Source organism: Alexandromys fortis, unplaced genomic scaffold (genome assembly GCF_014885135.2).
Source record: "Alexandromys fortis isolate MF-2015 unplaced genomic scaffold, M_Fortis_MF-2015_v1.1 scaffold_10, whole genome shotgun sequence".
NCBI lineage: Eukaryota > Metazoa > Chordata > Mammalia > Rodentia > Cricetidae > Alexandromys > Alexandromys fortis.
In genome coordinates, this window is record NW_026067895.1 from 7,830,078 (window position 1) to 7,856,456 (window position 26,379).

The window sequence follows — 26,379 nt, forward strand, 5'->3', positions numbered from 1 at the left end:
GAGTCTCATCTCCCAACCGACTCTGAAGACAGTGCATGACAGTAACAGGTGTAAGTGTGGTTTGCTGAATGAGTGAAAGAATCAGAGAATGAACATGCAGATGTCTGCATGGGGTCACTGCAAAGCTCCATTTTAATTAAGCTTCCCCTAGATCTAAATATCTCAATTTCAAAGTAAGAAATCACCACAGCTCTTTAATCTGTCTCAAATGGGAAAATTATTTCTCTTGAGAAATTATAATTCGAGGCCAGCTGCCATCACAGCAAATTCTCGCGTGAGGCATGCCACACACCAGACCCTTTGTGGGGATGGACTTACTTAATTCACATGGCTATGAAAACACTTTATCACCTCCATGTTACATATACAAAGGGAATAAATAAGAGCTAACTAAGTCTTAAGATCACACAGCCAGTGGGTGAGAACCTATTAAAGGCTGTCGGCAGCAGAGGTATAGCATTTGAAAGGAAGTGGGAGCTTTTCTCGAAAGGAAGGGGAGAGTAAGATTGAAGAGAAGAGAAGGAAGCATAGGGATTGCCATTCTCTATGACCTCATTCAAGGACATCTTTGGGTGTCCTTTGTGTAACATTTAGGCATTTGCTTTGGCTTCACATAAATGACAAAAATTTCGGTTTTCTTTAGTAAACTAGAGATTCCATTGGAAATGATGTCTTTGAAGTACCAAGTGTGGGTATTCACAGTTTTATTTATATAAGTAAAATTCCTCACCCTGTGTGTGCGGCATCTCAAAGCATCTGCAGGGGTCTCGGGAGGACCGCTCTCCCGGAAAGCTGTTAATTAACCTAAGATTAGCTCCTGGAGTCGCACTGAATTCTAAATGCTTTTTCTTAGTTTTCAAATCTAGGGACAAAAATCTGATATTGCAGATAATTAAATTTATTCTGGGAGAAGTATTTTTACATGTGGGCTGCATTTGCAGCATTTGAATAGAACACTAATTGCAAAGTGTGGGGCGTGTTGCTGGCTATCCTGAGCCCTGGGTAAACACTGACCTATTTTAAATTACTCGGTGACGAATCTGAAAACTACAGGCCATACATACAGCATTTAAATGGAACCACAAATGCCACAGTGCAGAGATTTTCCTCGGTCGCAAAAACCCTCTAATTTGAGGTGGACCCAAAATAACACTGATGCATATGGAGCCCCCAATTAGCGGTTTCCATAAATAAGTCACTATCACAGACCTGGTTCCAAAGCTACAGTTTCACGGGACGTTACAACCATGTTTTGGTGTCAAGACGTTTTCAATCACTACTCTATTGCCATAAAAAGACTCCTAACAAGGGGTTGTCTCTAAATCCATTGATGTTCGAATATCATGGTAAAAATTTTAAAAAGCTATCAATTTCTCCTCTCCAGGGCTGTGGAGTGGGAGAAAAAAAAATGGAAAGAACTAAAAATAAATCAGAGTTTCAAGAAAGCAGGCTTCTCAAAGACACAAAAATGTGTATCCACAAAATAAGACAGGGAAACAAAGTGAATCACAGACGAGGGTCTAACGTCGACAAAAGCTTCAAGCTGCTGAGTGCTCTGTCTGGTGTCTTCCCCAACCCCCACATAGACTCCTGTCCCCTAAGCCAGTCAGAACACTTCCAACCTTCTCGTTTTCTCATTCTGTCTCTCTCCTCTCTCCATTTGTCTGCCTGTCTGTCTTTTCTCTCTCTGCACATACATACATACATGCATACATACATACATACATACATACACGCATATATAAAGGAAAAGCATTTTCCTAATAACTAATTGAGCTTATATTTCCCCCTATGACGCACATGACTAGGAAACTGAATGACAGAGTACTATAAGACAGAAAAACTGGAACCATGGCCCAAGAGTGAAATGAACAAACTCAGCCCAGTCTGAGGTCACCAGGCTCTATGTGACTTATCACAGAGCACTCCAGCACCTTTCCCAGTTTCTTCCCCTACAAAATAGGCCACCTGCCTGCCTCAAAGACTCTTCTCCCATTTCTGCCATGGATTGGTAAACCAGGAGGTGCTAGGAACACAGGAAATGCACAATATGGGATTGTTCTTTTTTGTAATATAATTTTTTATTGAAAAAAAATTTTCCGCCTTCTCCCCGCCTCCCATTTCCCTCCCCGTCTCCCTTTTCCCCTCCTCCTCCCTCTCCTGTCCCCCTCCCCCCACTCCTCTCCCCCTCCGTCTCCAGTCTGAAGGGCAGTCAGGGTTCCCTGCCCTGTGGAAAGTCCAAAGTCCTCCCCGCTCCATCCTGGTCTAGGAAGGTGAACATCCAAACTGGTTAGGCTCCCACAAAGCCAGAACATGAAGTAGGATCAAAACCCAGTGGCATTGTCCTTGGCTTCTCAGCAGACCTCATTGTCCGCCATATTCAGAGAGTCCGGTTTTATCCCATGCTTTTTCAGTCGCAGTCCAGCTGGCCTTGGTGAGCTCACAATAGATCAGCCCCACTGTCTCCGTGGGTGGGTGCACCCCTCGTGGTCCTGACTTCTTTGCTCATATTCTCCCTCCTTCTGCTCCTCCTTGGGACATTGGGAGCTCAGTCCGGTGCTCCAGTGTGGGTCTCTGTCTCTATCTCCATCCATCTCCAGATGAAGGTTCTATGGTGGTAGTTCCTGGGGCAGCTGAGGTCAGAGAACCTGAAATGACCCTATCCTATGGGATTGTTCTTAAAGAAGAAGTGTCATTAAACCTCTTCAACCAAAGGCGTATGAGCTTTATATGTGCTATTTCTCTGTTAAGAGGAGTGACTGGTAACAATGGGACACTTAAAACAGCAGAGGCATGCCAAGAACATTTTCCTTTTGATGTAATCAGAAAGATGTGGTGGGGGGAAACAAAGCAGAATTGGAGTTCAGTAAATGTAACACGATGCTTCAGATGGTCCAAGTCTCCTTTGCTTCCCCCATCATGTCCGTTCCGTACGTGATGGCTCTCTTCTCCATATTTTCTATTCTACCAGAAACGAGCCTGTCTACTTTGCAGCTCCAATCCATTGTAAAGTTCTTCTTGCTAAGTGATTGATCCGAAGCCACCACCTTGGAGAGATATGAAACAGAGACTCCAAACTATAGAACTCTTGGGCGAGTCTTTAAGCTCGCCTAGTTCTGAAAGCTGTGGCTAAGTCAATTATACATCATTCTTTAATTCCCAAGCTGACAGACTGGATGGAAGTGACAGACAGCACTCGCAAACAGCTAATGACTTCAGGGAATTCGGAGTTCATTACAGATGGCTGGCAGTAGAGAACAAATTCCGAGCTGTTATCAAAATTAAACACCTGTCGATGAATGATTGGACCTATCAAGTGGCAAATCAGAAGAATCCCTCCTGTAGTCAGTCATGTCCTACATTATACACTTCTGCTGCTGCAGAACTCTCCGGACTTACCCTCCTGGGTTGCCTGTCAAGTAGACATATGACCAGGTATGACTGAGTCTTAGGAGAGTTAATTAGCACCACAAGTAGAAATGGGTCTCTTGCTCCTGCTGAAACACTTCTTACCACTGTGGGGACAAAGCCACAGATCTCACAAGACGTGGTGGCACTTGTCCGCAAGTCTAGCACTTTGAAGGTGAAAGCAGGAGAATTATGAATTTGAGGCTAGCCTGGGTGTACAGTAAGACTGTGTGTCAAAAACTAAATAAACTCTAACATAGTCTCCACAGGCCCCCGTGATCTTGTCCTGGCTAACCCTCACCATAGCCTCATCTTTTCTTACTTTTTTAACTTGTTCCCCCACAATAGCTTTTAGTTATTGTAACAACTGAAATGATCACTTTATAGAAGCAGAAAGGGTTTGGGGAGTCACGGTTTTGCACATCTGAATGTAGGAATAGTTGGCCCATTGGTGTGATGGCAGATCTTAGTGGGAACACAGAGCAGAACAACACCATCCAACCACGTGACTGGGACATGCAAAGCAGCCTTTTAGGGTGCAGTCTCAGCATCTCAAACCCTTCTGTTAGGTGGCACTTCCGTATTAGGCAGTCACTTTTCTGTTGTTGCAATAAAGCGCCAGGACCAAGGCAGCTTCCAGAAGACAGGGTTTATTTGGTGCTTACAAGTCCAGATGGCTAAGAGTCCATCATGGTAGGGACAAGGCAGCAGACATGGCAGCAGGAGCTGAAGCTGAAAGTTCACATCTTAAGTCACAAGCAGGAAGCAGAGAGAGCAGGTGGCATGTGGCCTTGACGCCTCAAAATCCAGCCCCAGTAGCTTACTTCCTCTGGCAAGTCCTCAATCCCTAAACCTACCCACACAGGTACCAACGACTGGGGACCAAGTGCTCCAACATCTGATCCTGTAAAGGACTTTGTCATTCAAACCACTTCCACCCCCTCCCACTAGCACCTTTATCAGAGAGACCTTTAGGGGTTCTTTTGTGTCTAAACTACAGTGCCCACATGCTCCAGCCGTTCTGCTTTCTTCTCCAAACCAGGCCTATCCATGCCATTCTGTCTGGACTTTCCCGCCCTGACCAGTTCCAACCCTTTCTAATGATCACTCTTCTGAGAGTGTCAGGGAAAGCTCCATCTCCTCGGTTCTCCCCAGGTCACCTCTCACCCGCTCCTCTACTTCTCTACCACTGACAGTTGTGGCTGAATGCCTAATTGGTGTCCTTCTACTCTACTGGAGGCAGGGAGTGATCATACTACATCTATATATCCATATATCCATCTATCCCTGACACATACCACAGTGCCTACCACCAAGTAGACATCCACATGAATTTTCTAAATGAGTTAATGACAGATGGGTGGGTGGGTGGATGGATGGATGGATGGATGGATGGATGGATGGGCAGAAAGATGATTTCTAGCCAAGACCATGGAGTCAACCAGAATCACTTAATATCGAGAGAACATTTAGGGTAGCCTTTCTCGTCCTCATCTGCACCTCCTTTTCTCTAAGCATGTATATCCTTTGGCACTATCTTTCCCGAGGAAGGTGTGAATGTGAGGTGACCCTACCTTCTGATCCTCAGATGAAGGACTTTCAGGATCCTTAGACTCACACTTCTTTTCAAAGTAAGGGTACCACAATGAGCAGCACTCTGTGCTCATGGGAACCTCACATATCCAAGCCACAGCAGGTCACTGATAGAAAGACATTCTCAAGATTCTTGCCCTGCTTTTCTGTGCAAGGAATTCTCACAACTGCCTGCTGTCGGGGCACAGCATTGAAGGAGGTAATGGTGTGGGGTCCACGCTGCTGAGAGGCGGTGGGTGACATGGAAGAGCATTGGGCAGTATCCAGCTCTGTCATTGCTTGTTGGCTGTGCAGATCTAAGTTTTCGACTCCATCTGGCTAAAATCCATGCTCGTAAAATTAAGCAAACCTCTTGCCAACAGGGTTCCTGCCAGCATCAAATGAAATAATATTCTTTCTATCTTATCTAGGAGTTGCTGATACTTCAATAATGAAAGTGATGTGTGCCATATAAAATGTGCAAATGATAGGCAGAAAATATGATTACCACTGTCGCAGAGAAGAGCGTCTATTCTCCCGATTTTGAACAGTTAGAACAGTTATCTTTTTATAGAAAAATATGTTTTCACACCTTGTCATTGGGTGATTGACAGATACCTTTCTCTCCAGGCTAGTGGGAGGAGTTAAAAAATAGTAGCTGAGGCCTAAGTGTGCATTGATTGATTGATTGATTGGACATGCTGAAGTAAACCGTGCTTTGCTTTGGGAATGCTGCTTCCTATGAATCAAACTTTTGGCTCACTGGAAAAAAAGTAAAACCTTTTTTAAAGTTTAAAAAAAAAAACTTTAGCTTAAAGTAGTAACCTAATTCCTATTTCCACTTGGGGTGCCTGTTTGTGCCTGTTTCTGTGGGGGAATACATGTGCATGTATGTATCTGTGTATATATGTATGTGGAAGCTAGAGGTCAACCTGGAGTGTTACTTCTCAGGAGCCACCCACCTTCAGTTTTTAGACAGTCTCACATTGGGACCTGGGACTTGCTGATTAGGCTACCTGGCTAGCCAGGGAACCCCAGAGATTCTTCCTTGTCTGCCTTCCCAGTGCTGAGATTGCAAGGTGTATGCCACATCTGACTTTTACAAGGTACTGGGGATCAAACTCCCATCTTCACGTTTGTACAATAAACATTTTACCTATGTCCACATCTTATATTGATGCTGAAAAATGCGTTGCTGAGATGTAATTTTTGTCCCCATTAATAGTTATAACATTACAGTTTGTGTATCCTCTCCAAGATGTAGACAATGCAATTGAAGGCATCTTTAATAACAGAATTTGAGGTATCAGTCATTAAACACGTGACTATGAAAAAGGCAAATGGCAGCAAATGACTAAGTCCACTTCTTGCTTCACCCTGTGAGGTTCTGAGACACGAATTTATTTTTAAATGCACTGCTTTGGAAACTGACACATTAAAAGAGCTATTGTTGGGAAAACATAGGCAGAAGTAACTCTGATTAAAAATAAATCCTCAGTGTTCTCTTGTGTTCTACAATGTTCCAACTACATTGTAGGGTGACCATGGTAAAGAACACTGTGCTAGGTATTTTGAAGTAGCTAGAATGGAGGGCTTTGAGTATTATCACTGCAAAAAATGATAAAAAACATAAGGTGCTAGATATTTATTATACCATAGTCCCTAGTGTATTGAAACATCACCCTATCAACTATGAGCAATTATGTATAAATTAAGATAAACTACAATAACACACACACACTCACACACAAAGAGAATAGGAGTTGTATTGAACTGACTGATCTTGGTTTTCATTGCAGACTTATCAATGAATCCTTGAGGGACCAGCTGTTGGTGACAATACAGAAGACCTTCACATACACTCGCACCCAAGCTCAGCACCTGTTCATCATCCTCATGGAATGCATGAAGAAGAAGGAACTGGTATGTCAGCCCTGTAGGTGGCAGGGGACTCTCCATGCTCCCAAATGTTTGCTTCCATCCCGTGCCCCTTTCTCCTCCGGGCCTCGCTTTCACGGTCCTCCAGAGGTGCCACTGGCCCCAGAACTCATGAATTTTTTAGTGTTGGCTTGAATGACATGTGTGTAGCCAGGTTTCCCACAGTTTTCCTGGTTTGGGTTCACCCCAATACTTCAGAATAACTCAACCAAATGAGCCAAGGAGAATATAAAATTCGTTTTCTCTGGGAATGTTCGGTGGAGCCTGTCGTGGGGGTGGGGTTCCACTTGGCTTGCAAACTGAGAGTCACTGGGTGTTTCTAGTCACCACAGATTTAGTGATATAGCATCTAAGTTAACATGTTCAGTAGTACAGATGGAAAATGGATTGAGTACCGTAGAAGCCCTGGAACATCTGTGTAAAGTTTCTGTAGTGCTATCTAGATGCTGCGCAAATGTTTCTTACATCATTTAGAAGTATATTCCAGATGTGGAGTAACCTGCAGAGACACTCTGGCAGGGAAGAGAAACAACACAAGCTAACACTAAGGACCCTTTAATATATACCAGGCAGAGAGTTGAGTCTTCCTGGCTATTAACATAGGTGATCTTTTCAACTCTCCCAGTAAGAGAAACAAATAGTACCTTCGCCTTTCACTTAAGGAAGCTCAGGCTCAGTTGCTGAGCAATGAGAAAATGAGACGTAAAAGCAATGATGGCCAGTATTTTTATTCAGCAGTTGTCTCATTCCAACTGACAAGAGTGAATTGCCCACTCTGGGAAGATTCCTGTCAGGGTCTCAGGAAACAAACTATTCTCAAAGGCTAATTGAGCCGGTGATGAAGGCAGCCAAACATTTAGATGAAATGACAGGTTCAATAAACAAGGCATTCTTCAGAAGACATCCACACACCCCTGTCAATCAAGGCTTCCAGAAGCTTCCAGGCTTGGGATGACAACAGAGAAACTGGAGACATCTCTAAAAATTTCTGAATATCTATATGGCCACATTCATACCCTGACAGTTGGTAGAAAGAGGCCAAAAAAGCCATTAGAGTCCCTGGCCATGAGACTGTCATGCTTGTTCCTTCCGTGAGACTTGGGAGGATTTTCTTCTGAGTTCTGATTTTGTTCTGACTGTGAGGTCAAAGCTAATGATGAACTCTCACCATGACTAGACTTCTGAGTTGCCTTGAAATTTCCTAGAAAGGCAATCCCAGCAAAAATTCTAGGAGCCGTTAGAGGTTATAAAACTAAATGATATTGGATGAACTTGCCAGGGTGTTTTATGAGACTGTCCTATACAATTCTGCTAGATAATTATCATTTCGTCATGAACCCTGAGGAAGAGGTTGTGTGCATTTTCTAGGGCAGAAACGACAAGGGCTGATAAGGTTGTACTTAATTTAAATGATTTCCATTTCTGAGGGACAGTGTGGACAGTACTCGATGCTTTACAAATGAGGGGAACACAAGGTAGTAGTTTCTCTTTTGGGGGAAGCAGAAGAGCAAATTGGGGTATCGCCTCCCTCAGAGGTAAGGCACCCACATACAATCCAAGAGAGCCAGTTGGGAGGGTCTTGGTGTAAACTGATCAGCACTCACCAGACTGTAGCACACCGCATATAGAACAAACAGGACACCGCAAGGTGAAATCCCTCTTCCTTCTTACACTTCAGCTGTTCTTTGATTTCCTTTCCAAGCTCTGTGAGATATAATTTTCTACAGCAAATCTACCTAATTCAACTAAAGCTCCAAGTTCTACGGCTAATGTAGCATCGTTCCCCTGACCACAGCTGATTAGCTCACACAGTAAAGAACATCACTAAGAACACATATTTAGATGGCTCTGTCGATGTTTCCGGCAGGGGAAGCAGCCCTGTGCATTCTATTAGCTTCGTATAGTTCTTAAAATTCATTTCTCCTCTGCTTATGCAAAGCCTGCGCTGTCGTGCCTCTAAGAAACCAGCAGTCTTCGGGCTGGTCAGGCATTTTCCCCTCTACTCACACGTGAATTTTAAAGTTGTATTGCCAAATCTGCACGCATGAACGCTACCAGATGGAAAGAGCAAATGCATGGATGACTCCTCCCCTCGTATTCAACAGAGGCTGCCTTTCAGAGAAGTCAAAGCCCATACACTTGTCCACTTGCTTCCCCCATCACAAAATATCCTGATCCAGGTTTCTTCCTTTTTCTCTGGTATCAGAGGAAAGGGTATTCTAAGAGGGTTCACCTAACGTGGGCCACATACCCCCCCACTCCATACTTCCTCTGTGGTCTTGCCCTAGGAAGGGTGCTTGCTTTTTCTTTTCAACAACAACCTTCTTTGTTACTCTGCCTGAGGGGTCCACCTTTATTCCCACTTCGCCAGTCCCTCAGTGGCACCGTTTTCCTCTCATCCTCAAACTTCTGCATCCTCTCCTCTTTTCCTTCCCTCTCTCGTAGTTTTTGCCCATTGAAGCCACACCATGTGAAGCTTTGTTATTTTTCCTTTGTGTCATTTTTAAGAGAATTTAAATTCTATTACCAGGGGAGATTGCATCCATTTCTCCTTGAAATTCTGTCAAATTTTTCCTTTATGTGTTCTGAGACTGTGTCCCTGGGCTCATAAGACTTTACAGTTGGCTGTATTTCCTAGTGCGTCATTGTCTGCCATTCTTCAACAGCCTTATTCGTTCCTGACAGTGTCTCCGCCTTGTATTTCAGCTCATCTGGTGTTAATACATTACATCAGCTTCTCTCAGTTCATACTTTCCTGGTAATGAAAGCTTCCATGTCTTTCTTTTTTCATTTCCAATCTTTGTATACCTTCCTGTTAGGTGCATTTCTCAGGATACACAGCTTTCCTCTTTAATATCATTTAAATAGAGCTAATATCATAAGCTTGGCCTAACTGCATGTGTTTCTGAGCTGTTTGCCCTAAATGAACTTCTTTTAAATTTTATTCAGTTGATGAGACAGTCTTGCCTGCTGAGCCTCCTAAAGTATTTTAATATAGTGTCCCATTTTCTTGATAGTAACTCACACCTCTTGCTGGCTTCAGCAATAACCTGTTTGGATGTTATTCATAAAACTGTGTTTCTGGCCTTAACCTCTTACCTTGTCTCCACAAGCATAATTGAAACTTGCTTGGAATGCCTTGCTTGGTTTCCCATTGTTAATTCAAATTTTTAATGTCTATAAACATCAGTTTCCCCAATTCCCCCAAAGGCCCACCCCTACACCCCCATAACACGCCACCTTCCTGCTCTCACATCATTTTCTGTCCTGTGCTTCGCCCCTCCCTTTTTCTACCAATACCGCCACCCCAGCAAGTCATTGCCAAGCTGTCTTGCTATTCTTCTGGCACTATCTCTGGTGTCTGCCTGCTTTGCCTGGTTCCAGTTGCCACCATTCTCACTTTTCTTCATTAGGACTCTGTGGATTGTTTCCCCTGACTTGGGAGGAAAAACCTTTCCCTCCTTTATGCTTTCTACACATTGCCTTCACCTTTCGGGAGCCCAGTTCAGAATTTGTCACCTGCTTCCTTGGAAATCCTCATTATGGCCAAACTAATGGACCTTTTGATTCTAGGTGCATCTGGGCGTGTGGTTACCACGTGATCACTTCCCTTTATCACCCTTCCTTCCATCTAGTGATTCAGGCTCCCAAGTTCCCTGCTCTTAGTCAAAACAAACCATCTTTCTGCTGCTGTTTCCACCTGTTTAGATCATGCAGCTGAGAGTGTCTGGTTGAGACATCTCATAATCGCTGAGTACAATTCCCACCTGAAAGATCAGAAAATAGATTAATTACAGTTGCCATGTAGCCTGTTTCTAAGATACTCGTGGTGGAAGCCATTCACACTGCACCCAGTTTGCTCTGCGTACCCTCTAACTGTCTTTGTGATAGCCCATGACAGCCAGATACTTGACAACAGTGTTGAAGCCTCAAAACAATCCCACACCAGTTAAGAATTATGGATAATAAAGAGGGTTCTTTATTTAAGGGGGAAAAACTTACAGATGACCATCCCAAACAACAGTCCTCTCGTTGCAAACAGGAAACAGAGAGTCTAGCAGCCAGAAAGGGAGCCAGAAGCAAGAGAAAGATCGCCAGTTCCCACTGCTTTTTAAAGTATAAGAGACTACACTCCAGTGGGCTGGTATCTTAAAGGCTGTTGGCTGAAGGAGCGGAAGGAGCTCCCACAGCACCTCCCTCTTTTGTTTAAGTAAGAGAGTTACAAACCCAATACAAAACAATATACACTAGGAACAGATATCAAGTATAAGATTAGAATTGCAATCAGCATAAACAATATTAAGCAAGGAACATATGCTAAATGTTTTAATAAACATTCTATCCTATGGAGTCTAAGTCTTGTATAGGAAATGGCTTGACTAGATTATAAGAGTACAGTAACTACTACTATCTAATCTTCAACCCAATCAAAGGCCTGAGAAAGGAGATAATATTACTTGAGCAGGCAGGAAGTACAATCAAGTAGCTTCCAAAGCAAGCAATATATGACAGAGACAGTTAGCTACCTAAGCAATCATCCAAAGTCTCATTTTGCAACGTTGAACCAACCAAGTTTGGCTAAGGCCTACTGCAACTGACAGACCATTTTCAGAGGCAGGAAATTTTTCAAAACAATTTTACCCTGTCTTGGCAGGATTTGACAGCCCTGCTTATCCATTTCCGGATACTATGTAACTTGTCAGTGGTTGAGGCATTGTCAGTTCCTTGCCCAAAGGCCAAGAAGAAAACTAGCTCCAAGTGGAGAGTCTTTGGTGCTCAACATTCTCTCAGGAATAGATTGGTGCTGTCAAAAGCAATCATGTCTTGTGTCAACAGAAGCCTAAGTTATTTAAATGCTATGTTCCACAGATCCTTGAAGTGGGTGAAGAATACCTATCTAGACAGAATACAATCTCTATGTATCTAAAGAACCTAATTGATCTAACTGTATATACAACAAATAGGAACAACTATTAACCTATAATAATATGAAAATATACCCTAAAAGTTGTATCAATATACAAAATGTCCTAAACCGAGGTAGAAACATGCATATATACAATCTGACAAAATAACTTTGTATATATGTACAAATAATGTAAACAAAAATAACAAATATATAATAGCCCCACAAGTATTCACTCTATTACCCACTATTGCTATCCACCCCCTCCTTTTTTGGACAAACATAGTTTTTACCCCAACTCTCTATCTAGTACAAGTAATAATCAACAAACCCTAAACAGTGTTCCCAACTCTATGTACAAACTTTTTTGGGATAGGGTGTATCGTCTTCTAGAATTGTTTCCCGCTGTCATGAAGGCGATGTTCTCTTAATGGGATCCTGCAAAAATTAAGGCAGTGGCAGGAGAGTGAGCCTTTGAGGTTGATTTTAACAATGACCCATTGAGTCAACACCAGCAATAAGTGCATTTTGTTCATGATATTTCCCTCAAAGTATTCATATACCAGATTTTACCCCATAAAGGCAAAATGCTACTTCACATTTATGTTGGAAAATAAAAATTAAATAAAATACTAATGACTTCACACTCATTTATTGCTTTGTCCAAGATGGCTTTCCTAGTACTACTTGATTAGGAGATATTACAGGGGGAGGATCTGAATTGTATTCTTAACTTGAAATTTACAAGATTGCAATTTTCCTACTTCATCACATGATTTTGGTTGAAACCTTCAAGAATTATAGTAGTTATGCCACTATTATTTCTTACTCCTAACCTACAGTTGCGAGAATAATGTAACTGCTCAGCGGTTTGTTTTGACTTTCAGTTGTATATTGAGAATTTATTGGAGATCTGGTGGTTTGAAAAGGGGGAGTGGAAATTTCTTAATTACAGTTTATGATAAAATTAATTTAATACTTTTTTCTGAGTATTTGAGGGACACCGTGTGATGCACTTTCGTAGCCTTTATGACTTGGGAGCATGGCTTTCCTACTTACTTCCTTAGAGCCAATTCTCGTTTGCAGCGATGGTTCTGAAACCAATGAGCACTGAACCGGTATTAGCAGCATTTATCCAGCTCAGCGAGTTAGAACTTAAACTCTATCAGTTAAGAAGCATATAAGGACTACTGTCCAATTCTTGTCGATTTGGACTCCCCTGAGTAAGTGGCTTATAAACAAAGTTTATTGCCCAACGTTCTGGAAGGTGGTAAGTTTCAGAGCGAGGTACCAGAAGACTGGGCATCTATCTGGTAGGGACTTTCTCATAGAGGATGGTTTCTTTCTGAGCCTCCACAGGATGGAAGGGGCAAGCAGGCTTCTTCTTCAGAACACTTTTCCGAAGACGCTAATCATCCCATTCATGAGGGTGAAGCCTCTATGACCAAGTAAGCTCACAAGTACCCCACTTGGTGACACCATCGTGTCTCTGATTAAGATTCAATATATGCAAATATGGAGGGCCGGTCACAAATATCCGGGGCACAGCGATCATAGCAACATCTGCTAGGGAACATGGAAAAGAGCAGGATGGGGCTGGGGAAGGGCACATTGTATCTACTCTTAACTTAGAACCTAATGGATACACAATCAGATAAGCTCCACTGATAGGCTGGTTGATATGGTCTCCTCACAGCTGCTGAAGCTACATCACTTCATTAGCACACAGTCTTCCTTGGGTAGGACACAGAAGTAAGGCCAGGAAATACAACATGTGCTGATAAGAGGCAGGGAGGAGGGTCAAGAGTGGTGTAGCTGTGGGGTTCATGTATGCAGGTCTCAAAAAAAAAAAAGCTGAAAACAGTGTGTTAATGCAGTAATGGAAGCAAGGACATTAGATCACCATTTTGTCTCCTTTCCAGACCTTTCTTTGAAGTACTGGTCATCCCATTTTCTCTTCCTGCTGAGACTTTTCTACAGATCTAATTTATTCTCTCAACTTTCCATTTTCTTTGTACTTCTTAAATTCACTTTCGCTTTCCATTTTCCTCCCTCTCCTTCCCAGCTCCGTAAGCTGGTGTTTATCAGATTGATGCGTGACGCTTTTCCTTTGGTTTGCTATTATAACTTCTGCTGCTTTAGGACTAGGTGTGAACGCACAGCTGCCTCATCATCTGCATTCTACACCCTCACTCACACCCTTCCTTCTGCCTTGCTCAGACTACTGAAGCCTGTCCTGGTGATCCACTATCCCCACCTGTACACTCCATGGACTGGCAATTTCCATAAAGAGTAGAGAGCATTTATACCAGCATACTCTGTAGGTTTTTGCTCTCCAAAAACCCTGTAAAACTAAAGCCATTCTGAACTTGTCAATCACAGAAAAGCAAGCCATTATGAGTGGGAAGGAAACACGGAACATGCAACAAACCCGCTTAGGAGTTTTTTAGAGGGGGCGTGTGCAGGCCTGGTGAAGATTGGTGTGCAGAGAGAGAGAGAGAGAGAGAGAGAGAGAGAGAGAGAGAGAGAGCTGAAGATGGTGCCTCCAGCTTTTAAAAGCTGCCTGGCACATGTGCACAGGGGGTTGATGTGACTATGTCATATGCAGATGATGGAGCTCACGCATGTGCACAAGGGCTCACACAGCTGTACCGTACACAGATGATGCAACCATGTTGCACATGGATCACACGGGGTCCTTTAAGATTCCTGGTGCCATTAGGCACTTCTGCCTGAGGGTTTGTCTGCATATGAATGGCCCTGGAACCCGGAAGTGTCAGCCATGTTGTGTGGCTGAATCATTGCAAACAGAACTTCACCAACCGATAGAGTTGAGCTGGTTCCTTGTTATAATAATGCCAGATTCTCCTTACTTACACACAGAGAGAATCATATCACTCATTTGAACATAAATTATGGTGATGTTTTCCTACAGTTCAGTCTGAAAATCCATTCATTCTTTATGAATGCTTCCTAGCAACCAAACTGACCTTGTTTTAATTTCCTAATTTCCTACATATTCTCATATGTGGAGCATTTTCATTTACCAAATTCAACACCAGATGCTCCCTCCATCCTTTCCTTCCTCTTCCCCCTCCACACACACACACACACACACACACATCTGGATTACATTTAACTATTAATTCCCTTATCTACAGCTCTTATCTTCATTGTAATATATTCATATATTATATATATATATATATACACATAAGCATGTAAGTGCTTAAGAACCAAATCCACAACTTGCTCATTATTCTCTTTTTCCTACACTCACTCAGTCTAATTGTGCACAGTGCCACAGTATATACATAGCAGATACCCAATAAATATTTGTTTACTGGATTGAAAAAAACTTAGGTTGGGAATAACATTTGAATCTGCATAGTTCATAGACCTCTGCTAACAGGACCACATCTCCTTGGGGAGTTGCAGATTTGGTTTCTGACCTAGATTTGATGCGGGCCATCTGTTTGAGTCTTTTGTCTAATCTGGTGGCTGAGGAGCGAGCTCTAGCAGACAAACCTGGATTGTATTCAGGCTTCATCACTGGAGTGGCTTACCCAGCACTGTTTCTCGGGATCTCAACTTTAAAACAAAGTGACAATAATCTCATTGGATTCTGCAATCTGTTTTATTCCATTGTAACCCAGAGTACGTTTTGATTTTTTTTTTTAACTCAGTAAAACAAACATCAGTCTACTAGAAGATTAAGGATTCTCAGAGGGCTCTTCAAGTCCAATACCCCAACCAAATGAAAAGCTAAAATGTATCCAGATGTTACATGTCTTCTTGTGCTCTACAAATGAGTCCTGGCCTCTGGGGATGATGACTCTGCCCTAGACACTAGATAAGACAAGAGAGGACTATTGTCTATGCCTTACAGATGAGTCTCTGGATACCCAAATCACATCATCATCCCATGCAGCAAAATTAACTGTTTCTGTGAGGGCAGAGAATAGTGCTAGCATTCAAAAACATATCTATTTAGGAAAATGAGGATTTCTCTACCCTTCCTATCAGAGCTTCACTAAAGTCAAGCAGGCATGACCTCTAAAGCAGTCTCCTCTCCTACTGAAAATAGGTCTGACTGTTGACAGAGGTTTCTGTCCCACCTGGTCTTAATCCTACATTAACCCATAATTCTTATCTGTGTCAGTCATGTGGCTTGGTACTTTTTATCAGTGAGGCATTCTCATCTTGCTTCCTCTGTGTCTGAATGACGATTGCAGACTGAATCTTTCCTCTTCCCAGAATTCTCCTGTTCTCATTGTCCCACCTCTACTTCCTGCCTGGCTACTGATCAATCAGTGTTTTATTAAAACAATACAAGTGACAGGGTACAAGACCATTGTCCCACAGCATCTGACACATCTAAGAAACAAACCCAAATCCCCAAATGTCTATTGCTTACAAAAATAGATGCAAGCAAGACACTTATATCATTAGCAAGGGTGATTAGGGTATCCTGGAAGATTGGAGCCTCAGCATCATGTGAATGTTCCCAGGTTATTGGGAGAGTTCAGAGTCAGCATGTCTAAAGAATGTCAGCAAAGTGTGCGGCTCCTAGCATACATTTGGTATTAATTTTATTAGTTATTTGATGTGTCACTATGGGAACTAATCAAAGTATATGCCTAGATATCTCCTTTTCCCCTTGGATTTTCCCCAGTCCTAGATAAAATTGTCAGGGAGTAATGCTTTGATGCCATTGTATCATCATGTCCCTCTGCCAACTTCCTTATCGTAATAGATGCATTACAAAAAATATATATAACCTCCAGGTGACAAGAAAGGAATCAAGTCGAACCTTTGTTAGAAAAGAACCAAACCAATAACTGAAAGAGAAGGTCTTAGAATGGCCATGGTCAGAGATTTGACTTTGGCCTGCTGACAAAGCAACTGATCACCTCTACTGCATGAAATGTTTTAAATGACTAAGGCATTCCAGCACAGAGAGCAGACTTTTACCTACACCGTATAATTTTAACAGCACATCCACTAATGCCTCCACACGTTATTTGATTTTATAGATTTTGTAATCTGTGAAGTCAAACATTAGAAGGCCCACAGCCACAGGAGAAGCCTGCACTCTGCAACGGAATAGACACAGTGCTCAAACGACCCAATATTGTTCTGGTCCCTATTGACAGAAAATAGATCCTCAAAAAGAAATAAATAAAATAAAACTTGCTTTTCAGCACAGAGCTAAATGCTAATTTTGTATATACTTTGGATATGAGCATTCGATTCTTAAAAAAAAAAAATTCTAATTCCTTTCTAATTTAAGCCAGCCTGGCCACATACAAAAACCCCTTTTACAATCATGGAGTTTTGTTCACATTTTACATCACTTTGAGCAGGCTACAAATAAAGAAAAACTGTTCTTATCCCCAGCAACAGGAAAATACAACTTAGACCTTCTTAACTTTTACCACAAAAACGCCTCACTCTCCTCACACAAGGAGATATATCTAGTTTTTTTCATTAATTTTGTGTGTTTTTAGCTGCTAGTAGCTTTAATTCCTTTGAAGATCTAGGAAATAAATGACTTTGACCTCATGGATATGAGTATTTTGTGGATGTATTCCATTTAATTTACTCCTTGTCAAGCATTGTAGTGTGAGACTGACGAATGAGTGTAAGTGGCGGCTGCAAGTTCAACCCCTGTGTATTTACAGACACCAAGGCAGGCATGTCCTTACCCTCACAGTCCAAAGCACTAGTTGTCTATGTTTTCTTACACTGTGGTGTGCATGCTTTTGTTTCTCATATGCCCTTCAAAGAGAAGGCAACTGTGCCTTCCTTGGATGTCATTATACCCTGGCCCAAGGAGAAACTGCTACCCATAAAACATAATCAAATATCTACTAAGAGAACACATTTTTTTCATGTTGTCAAGATAGTCAACACCTATAGGAGGAGGGCCCACTTGTTTATCCTGGCCACCCAGCTAGCTTAGCCCCAAAATAATCACACAGAAATTGTATTAATTAAATCACTGCTTGGCCCATTAGCTCTAGCTTCTTTTTGGCTAACTCATATTAATTTAACCCATTTCTACTCATCTGTATATCGCCATGTGGAAATGGCTTACCAGCAAAGATTCGGCATGTCTGACTCTGGCAGCTCCATGGTGTCTCTCTCTGCCTTCCTTCTCCCAGCATTCCTTTTATTTCGCCCCCCACCTAGCTCGGTTTCCCTACAGCTCTGCTATAGACCCATAGCAGTTCCTTTATTAACAGAAGAAAGCAACACATAGACAGAATGACCTCCTACACCAAACACCCTCCATGTTTTCTGGATGAAGCCACTGAACAACTGTCTTGCCTTCAGAACAATTTTTAGTAGCTCACCCAACCATGTCATATAGCCTGGAAATCTCCCTCTAGTCAGAATCACATTGACCCTGGTTTGTCACCTGTCCCTCCTCCAACACACGACACAATCAGAATGAATGGGTTTTAGTGTTTTAACTTAAAAATGAAGCAGACATCTTTTAACTCTCTACCAGTTAATTCACCATAGTATGAATTGAAGCCTTTAAAGCACTGCTGATGCACATCTTTAATTCCAACATTTAGGAGGCAGAGGCAGGGGGATTGCATAAATTTCAGGCCTGCCTGGACTACATACAAGTTACATACAAGTTCCAGGTCAGCCCAAATATGATAGCAAGACATTCACAAAAGAAAGTTACTGCCAGGCAGTGGTAGCACATAACTTTAATCCCAGCACTCAGAGGCAGAAGCAGGTGGAGCTCTGTGAGTTCTCGGCCAGCCTGGTCTACAAGAGCTAGTTCTAGGACAGCCAGGGCTGCTATACGGAAAAACCCTATCTTGAATAAAACCAAGGAAGGAAGGAAGGAAGGAAGGAAGGAAGGAAGGAAGGAAGGAAGGAAGGAAGGAAGGAAGGAAGGAAGGAAGGAAGGAAGGAAGGGGGATGATCCTGAAACCACAAGTTCATCCACAAACTTCTATCCCATTGTTTGCTTGTTTGTTTGTGACAGGGTTTCCCTGTATATCCCTGGTTTTCCTGGAACTCACTCTGTGGACCAGGCTGGCCTTGAATTCACAGAAATCCACCTGCCTAGTGCTGGGATTAAAGGTGTGTGCCACCACCACCCAAACAGTATACTCATTCATAGCAAATGTTAATTGTTTGGAATTTTCATTAAGCAAAGACAGCCACTGAAAGTGTCCAGAAAATGCTATTCCAAAACATATTGCTTTTGTATATTTATCAAAATACTTGTAAACATAAACATGCAAGCCTTGCAATACCCTCTCTATTTGCTTACACATAGATAAATTCTGCAAAGAACACAATTATTGACAATACTCTGAAAATTAACCCTCATCAAGATCTTAGAGGCAGAAAGGAAAGAAACTCACCAGAGACTCAGATAGGTCTTGGACAAACCATCTCTGCCCTTCTCAAAGTCTATGCATCACACCGAGAAAAGTGGTTCTCAACCTGTAGGTGACAGCCTCATTGGGGGTCACATATCGGATATCCTGCATATCAGATATTCACATTACAATTCATAACAGTAGCAAAATTACAGTTATGAAGTAGCAACAAATAATTTTATGGTTGGGGTTCACCACATGAGGAATGAATTAAAGGGCTGAAGCATTAGGAAGGTTGAGAACCACTGCTCTAGACTCTGAAGATACACTCCCCCAACACACACCATTTCTCTGACTTCAGCGAGCGAGTTAGTCAACAGGCCCTTGCCATTTTCCTGGTGGTCCTGTCTAATTATTCTCCTCAAGGAATAGCTCAGTCATCATGATAAGCATGAATAAGAAGTCAAAAAGGGAGGGGGGTCAAGGGTTTACTATATAGACCCCAATCCTTTTGCCTTCTCCACTGGAAACACTTGTAGAGAGTCTCCCTTGCCCTCCTCCCAGTGTATGATGGGATATGACCCTCCTTCATAGGCTAAGCATCTTCCATGCTAGGTTAGGATACCTCCCCCCACTTCCCAGTTGAAGGTTTAAGTGACCCGAGGGATGCATTTCTATAATGTGTTTTCCTCATCGAGTCCTCTCAAAACTTCTCTGTGCCTTTTAGTTAAATCATCCCATCCCAACACATGGAAACTGAGGGAAGATTGTAGGGCCAGCCTGGGCTGTATAGTGAAACACTTGCCTTCCTCCCCATCGCCTCTCCCCACCCCATTCAAACCATCCTATCACCTTTGCACAATCATTAACACGAATTACAGTTTTTAAATTGTAGCCACTGAAATTCTAAAATATTTCTGGTTCTCTATTTCTTCCCGGTTCTCTAAGAAAATAAAGTACAGGTTCTAGCAGTTTCCATCCATGAAATTTACTGAAATTCCAAAGTGGAAGGTTCCAGATGCTGTGTTCAGTGTAGTTTCGGTCTTACATAAGCAACATCACCAAACCCCAGGAGGTGGCAAGTTCCTCCCCAGCACAAACTACCCTGGAGTAAAATTCCAGGTAATGGAGTCTGGAGTCCTTGAAATTCAGAACACCTGTGACTTCCTATTACTTGGCTACCTCACACTTCCACTGTCTGACCCAGACACCTGGGGCCTCTCCTACAGAGAGCAAGCCAGCTTGTTGTGACTTCCAAACAACATCTAGAGTAAAGCTATGCTCAAGAATAATCAGGAACTCTGTACACAAATCCATAAAAATTGAGAGTACTTACCCACTGTCCTCAGGTGTAGCAAAAACGTAGAAGCGTGGAGGACTCTGAGCAGGGCTGGGGGAAGGGGAGCGACTGTGTCTGGCCACCTGATGCTGGGGTAGGCTATCACTCAAGTTCCTCCTCTGCACCTTCTACTAAGTGATAGCAGAAGAGAAAGTTCCTTAGACTAATTAAACTTAGTAGTGCTTCAGTAGAGAAAAACAAACAAGGTCTGGCCAATAGGGAAAGTCACAGACTACACTGGGTTCCGAGAACATGCTTTGACACATCTGCTCACAATCTGTAGGCTAGCAGACATCAGGCACAGAAAACATAATTGACTACACCTTGGCCAATCAGCCAGTCAACTGATTACATCTCGATGAACAACTAATTATGTCTTACCTAGTTCATCAGCTATAGGGCCTCCTGAAACCAGGCAAAACTCACTTGCTGTAATTAAACTCATGATTTGGTCTTTGGAGCCCCATTCAAAAACACTCAACCCAAGTAGATGACCTTCTGCAAGTTTTACATAACTCCCATGACCAGGCACACTCCTTAAGCTTCTTACGGCCAGAAGAAGAAACCTTTCATCTCTGAGACAAGAGTGTTCAGGAATGGATCATACCGACACTATGTAGTACAACGTTTGGAAAGAAATGGGAAATATTTTAGAGATAGTGGAGTGATAATATCTAAATCGTGAGATTAGGATTAAATGAACTAACGTACACAAAGAACACAATAAGCACTCAAAAATATTTTATTGCAACTGATGGCAGTGTTGTTTGTATATAACTTTATATTTAGCCAAGAGTGCTTCAAATTATCCCGATACTAAAGTAAACTTCGTTGGGGTCATTATTCATAGCACCACCTTATAAAAGGAAGCAAATACTCAATGACACTAAATCACAGACCCAATGCCATTTCCTTAGTTAGTGACAATCTTGAACCAAGACCATCTTTCTGCAAGTTATAGATTCTAACTGGCAAACATGAACAAGTCGAAGTCATTTTAAAGAACCCACTTACATTTTAAACTTTGAGATTCCTGGAAAGAAAGGGCTCACTTGTTATTTGGCATTCCTGCCTGCCCTCTGCCCCCGTGCTGCAGGCTAAAATCCCTTTGAGAATCGTGGAAGCCTAGTGCCCAGTTTTCCTATGCTCTCACAATACTCAATGAAAGAAAAGAAGGAACTGGAAGGCAATGTCATTTAGAGCATTGCTTGTCAAGACAGCAGACAACAGTAACACCTTTTCTCATGCCATGTATGTATTACAAAGTAAATGGTTTATATACACAAAATTATGTTGCACGTCTTGTGTCACTTGGAGCACATAACCACATAGCCAGAATTGTATTTGCTCGTCATTTAACCAGAACAGGGAAATAGATGGAAAGAGGATGGGAGTGAATGGCAAGAGTCACTTTGGTTCCATCTCCTCATATCAGGGTCGTAAGGTTCTAGCTCCTAGATGCTAAAAATGCAGAATTTTAATACCTAGGGTCTCCTGTATCCACAGTCATAAAAGAAAATGCCAGTGGAAAGAATGAAAGAACACGAGTACCCTAGTTACTGTGGAAAATAAAATATAAATATCTTTACACATAAAAATCAGCATGTGGTATTACTTTGTTCCCATAAAAAGCTAACTAAGTGGTTGAGCAAGGTGGCACACACTTTTAACTCTGGAGACAAAGACAGACAGATCTCTGTGAGTTGGAGGCCAGCCTGGTTTACAAAGCCAGTTCCAGGACAGCTAGGGCTGTTACACAGAGAAACCCTGTCTCAAAAAGAAACGCACACACACACACACACACACACACACACACACACACACACACAAAGAAATATTTAACCTGTAACCTGTCTAAAAGATGCTGAGAGATTTGTCTAACTGTTGTATATGGTTCTGGGCAACAAAGCTAGGACATGAGTCTATGGCATTCATAAGCTAATAATATTGACAATAATAATTGCGTTGTTTTTCTAGTTATAAAATTTCAACCATAGAAATATATGGGACAAAGGTAATACATGAGAACTTTAAATAAATATCATTATTCATTAGTGCATTTTTCTATTAATAGTTTTTAGATAATTGAGGCAATTGTTTACATATATTTCTACACCCAAGGATTTTTAAATTTAACTATATGCATGATTTTTTCATGACTTCAAAAATGTAATAGACAAATGTTTTTCAGAAATCTGCCTGTTTTTAAGAGCCAGAAAATCATTAAAATTTTAAATAACAAAATTGTCTAATAGAGCTTTAGTCAAATATCCCAGATTGAAGGTTACAGAATGCTGTCCGTGTAAGTTTAGATCCAGAGCAGCCACATACAATCCAGGTGTGAAAAACAGAAACCCTAGTGCTGAAAAACAGACCCAGGCAGATGGTGAGGGTTGCTGACCGGCTCTTGTAGCCTAAACAATTAATTGTAAATCCAGTCCAAGAACCTGCTTTTATATCCCTACTTCTCTGGTATCCCTACTATTCCTTCTCAAATTTATGACCCCTTCTTCAATTGTCATTGTTACACACACAAATGTAAACACAACATGCTGAGCCCATTCAGTGTTGTGTGTGTGTGTGTGTGTGTGTGTGTGTGTGTGTGTGTGTGTGTGTGTGTGTGTTTGGTGCTGACCACTTGGGATACTGATAACCTATCAGGAAGCTTATCACTGGAGAAAGCTAATTCTCCTTCTCTCAGTGGCCATTGGCTGCCTCTAGCTCTTCATCTAGTGACAAGGCCTTTTAAGAGTTCCTTTATTCCCACTGGTTTGTCAACTGATGTTGTCATTGTTTTGGTCTTGTTCAGGAAGCCCTGTGGTTGGGATTTCACAGGTATAGCTTCCCTGTCATATGCATAAGACACTGTCTCCCAGAAGACGTCCTGGTGCTCTGGCTTCACAATCTTCTGGCTCCTCTTCCACCTTGTTCCCTGAGCCTCAGGTGGAGGGGAAATGTTGTGGACATATCAGTTAGTGTTGCATACTCCAGAGGAGAGGCCCTGCCTTGAAAAATCAAGTGGGGGTAATGGAGGAGGAGACTTTGTTTTGGCCTCCGACCTCTCCACATGTGAATGCATGGGCAAGCTTATCCCTCTCATGAACATGGATACCAAAAGAACTCAAATGAAAAAGTGGGCACCTTCGTGCGCACTTACACTAGCCCTGGGGAGGTAGATGCAGGAGAACCTGAAGTTCGAGGTCATCCTTAGCTACACAGTGAATTAGAGGTCAGTGTGGGCTACAAGAGACCCAGTCCCAAAAGAACACTAACTGAAGGGTCACCCTGAGAACGATCTGTGTTTTACAGACAAGTAAACAAACAAAGGTGTTGTCCCATACCCAGCTTTGCACAACTGACGGAAAGTGCAGATGTGAACCTAAGCAAGACAGCATACAGCTCAGTGAAAAAGACAGCCTTCTACATGTCTGTGTCCCCTAAAGGCCTAGCACAGGGTCCCTTCACGTAATTAGTGTTTAGTACCCGAGAACAAATCAAAAGAAATCATTGTTCCCTGTCTTCCAGCAACACTTCTTTTTTTTTCTTCTTATAGAAATGAACTTGATTTTATTCATACCAAAAATTTTGAATCTTTTGACAGAGACCCAGACACAGATACATTTTAGTATTTTTCTAAAATCTATGGGGTGTCCCATCTTGTTTTATACGACTGCATAGCCTTCTTGGACATCGCATGTGATGGGCCTACAGGGCAGATCACAGGCTCTCTAGCTTTCGTATTTGTGTAATGCAGGAGGAACAAAAGTCTTTGAATAACAAAGTCTTACTCATGTATTTAATATGGGTGCTGGGGATGTAGTTCAGAGGGGAAAACACTGATCTATCAGAAGCCCCAGGTCAGATCCCCAGGACACCCTAAAAATGGGGTGGTGACGGCACACAGGTTTATAATATCATCCCTGCCACTCCACAGGTGGACACAGGAGGGTCAGGACCTTCAGGCTCTTGCTTTGACATGAGATTTTCACTGAGTTTATCCCATATATGCAGGAGGGTGGCTTTTTAATCTTGCAATGTATGTGAACCTCCACAGATGATACATACTGATCCAAAGGAAATTACTGGTTAGTGTCCCAGGTAGAATGACACAGAGACAAGAAATGAAGGTGGGGGAGGGCACAAAGGGTTAAGATGCCACATCAATTAATTCTTCCCAGGCATCTCCTTCTGGTGCCAACTCTTGTATTCAAATGATTTCCAGACCTTGCTAAGATCTTAAATGCACTAAGTCCCATATAGATCCTCCAGCCCTACTCCATGGCTACTGCTAACAGGAATGTTCTTTTATTCATAGCTTTGTGTTTTCCCTCCAGTCACTAAAGCGGCAATCCCTAGCCTAAAATCCCTAAGCAATTCAGTCTGTAGAGAGTCCTCTGAACCCTCTGAAAACAAATGCATGATTTAGTGTGCATGATCTCATGGGGGGAAAATATACACAGGTCTCCAATTTCCCAAGGTAGCAGTAACTCCCAAGAGTTAAGAGCAGTTGAGAGCTCTGCACTGCAAAATATAAAGACCATGAAACCACAAGTGTTCCTTAATGGGCTGGAAAGATGCATCCATGGTTTAGAGAACTCGCTGTCTTATAAAACACAAAACAGCTCAGTTGTTAGCACCCATGTCAAGTGGCTCACAACTGCCTGTAACTCCAGTTCTAGGGTATATCTCAGGCCCTCTTCTGTCATCCCCCCCCCACACACACACACAGGCACACACTAATTGATCAATTAATTACTTAAAATCTGTTTTGGAAAAAGGCCCTTAAGCACTCCATTGCCTTTAAAGGTGCTGATAAATATTTAGCATCTCTGAGCAAGAATGTAAACCTCACTTTTATCATTGGCCAGGTTTGCCAAGGTAAACTTTTTGTGGGAAATCGTCAATTATGCATTTCAGAAAGTCATCAACTTATCTATGGGCTACGATACAATTTTCTACTTATAGATCAGAACCTGTTTTCTCAGGAAACAAGCTAAATATTTTAACTAATTTCTCATTTTGTGGAGATTAAGAATAAGAAATCGATCCGGTGCTCCAATGTGGGTCTCTGTCTCCTTTCATCGCCTGATGAAGGTTAATATCCGGTAGGATGCCTATATGTTTTTCTTTGGGTTCACCTTCTTATTTAGCTTCTCTAGGATCATGAATTATAGGCTCAATGTCCTTTATTTATGGCTAGAAACAAAATATGAGTGAGTACATCTCATGTTCCTCTTTTTGGGTCTGGCTTATCTCACTCAGGATAGTGTTTTCTATTTCCATCCATTTGCATGCAAAATTCAAGAAGTCATTGTTTTTTTACTGCTGAGTAGTACTCTAATATGTATATATTCCATACTTTCTTCATCCATTCTTCCATTAAAGGGCATCTAGGTTGTTTCCAGGTTCTGGCTATTACAAACAATGCTGCTATGAACATAGTAGAGCATATAATTTTGTTGTATGGTAAGGCCTCTCTTGGGTATATTCCCAAGAGTAGTAGCACCGGACTGAAATCCTAAAGTCCAAATCAGGAGCAGAAGGAGAGAGAGCACGAGCAAAGAACTCAGGACCGCAAGGGGTGCACCCACACACTGAGACAATGGGGATGTTCTATCGGGAACTCACCAAGGCCAGCTGGCCTGGGTCTGAAAAAGCCTGGGTTAAAACCGGTCTAGCTGAACATAGTGGACAATGAGGACTACTGAGACCTCAAGAACAATGGCACTGGGTTTTGATCCTACTGCACGTATTGGCTTTGTGGGAGCCTAGCCAGTTTGGATGCTCACCTTACTAGACCTGGAAGGAGGTGGGTGGTCCTTGGACTTCCCACAGGGCAGAGAACCCTGATTGCTCTTCGG

General features: G+C 42.2%; 1 protein-coding gene across 9 annotated transcripts in view; it reads left to right on the forward strand.

Moving 5' to 3' along the window:
• The window catches only part of Trpm3 (transient receptor potential cation channel subfamily M member 3), a 281,511-nt gene that overhangs the window by 83,671 nt on the left and 171,461 nt on the right, over positions 1–26,379 (forward strand). For all 9 annotated transcript variants that reach the window (XR_007594808.1, XM_050159348.1, XM_050159396.1 and 6 more), the window contains one exon: positions 6,780–6,903. Coding sequence is in view for 8 of the 9 variants with exons in the window: in XM_050159348.1 (XP_050015305.1) it covers positions 6,780–6,903 (124 nt within the window). In the remaining variant the exon portion in view is untranslated. The remainder of the gene's footprint in view (positions 1–6,779; positions 6,904–26,379) is intronic.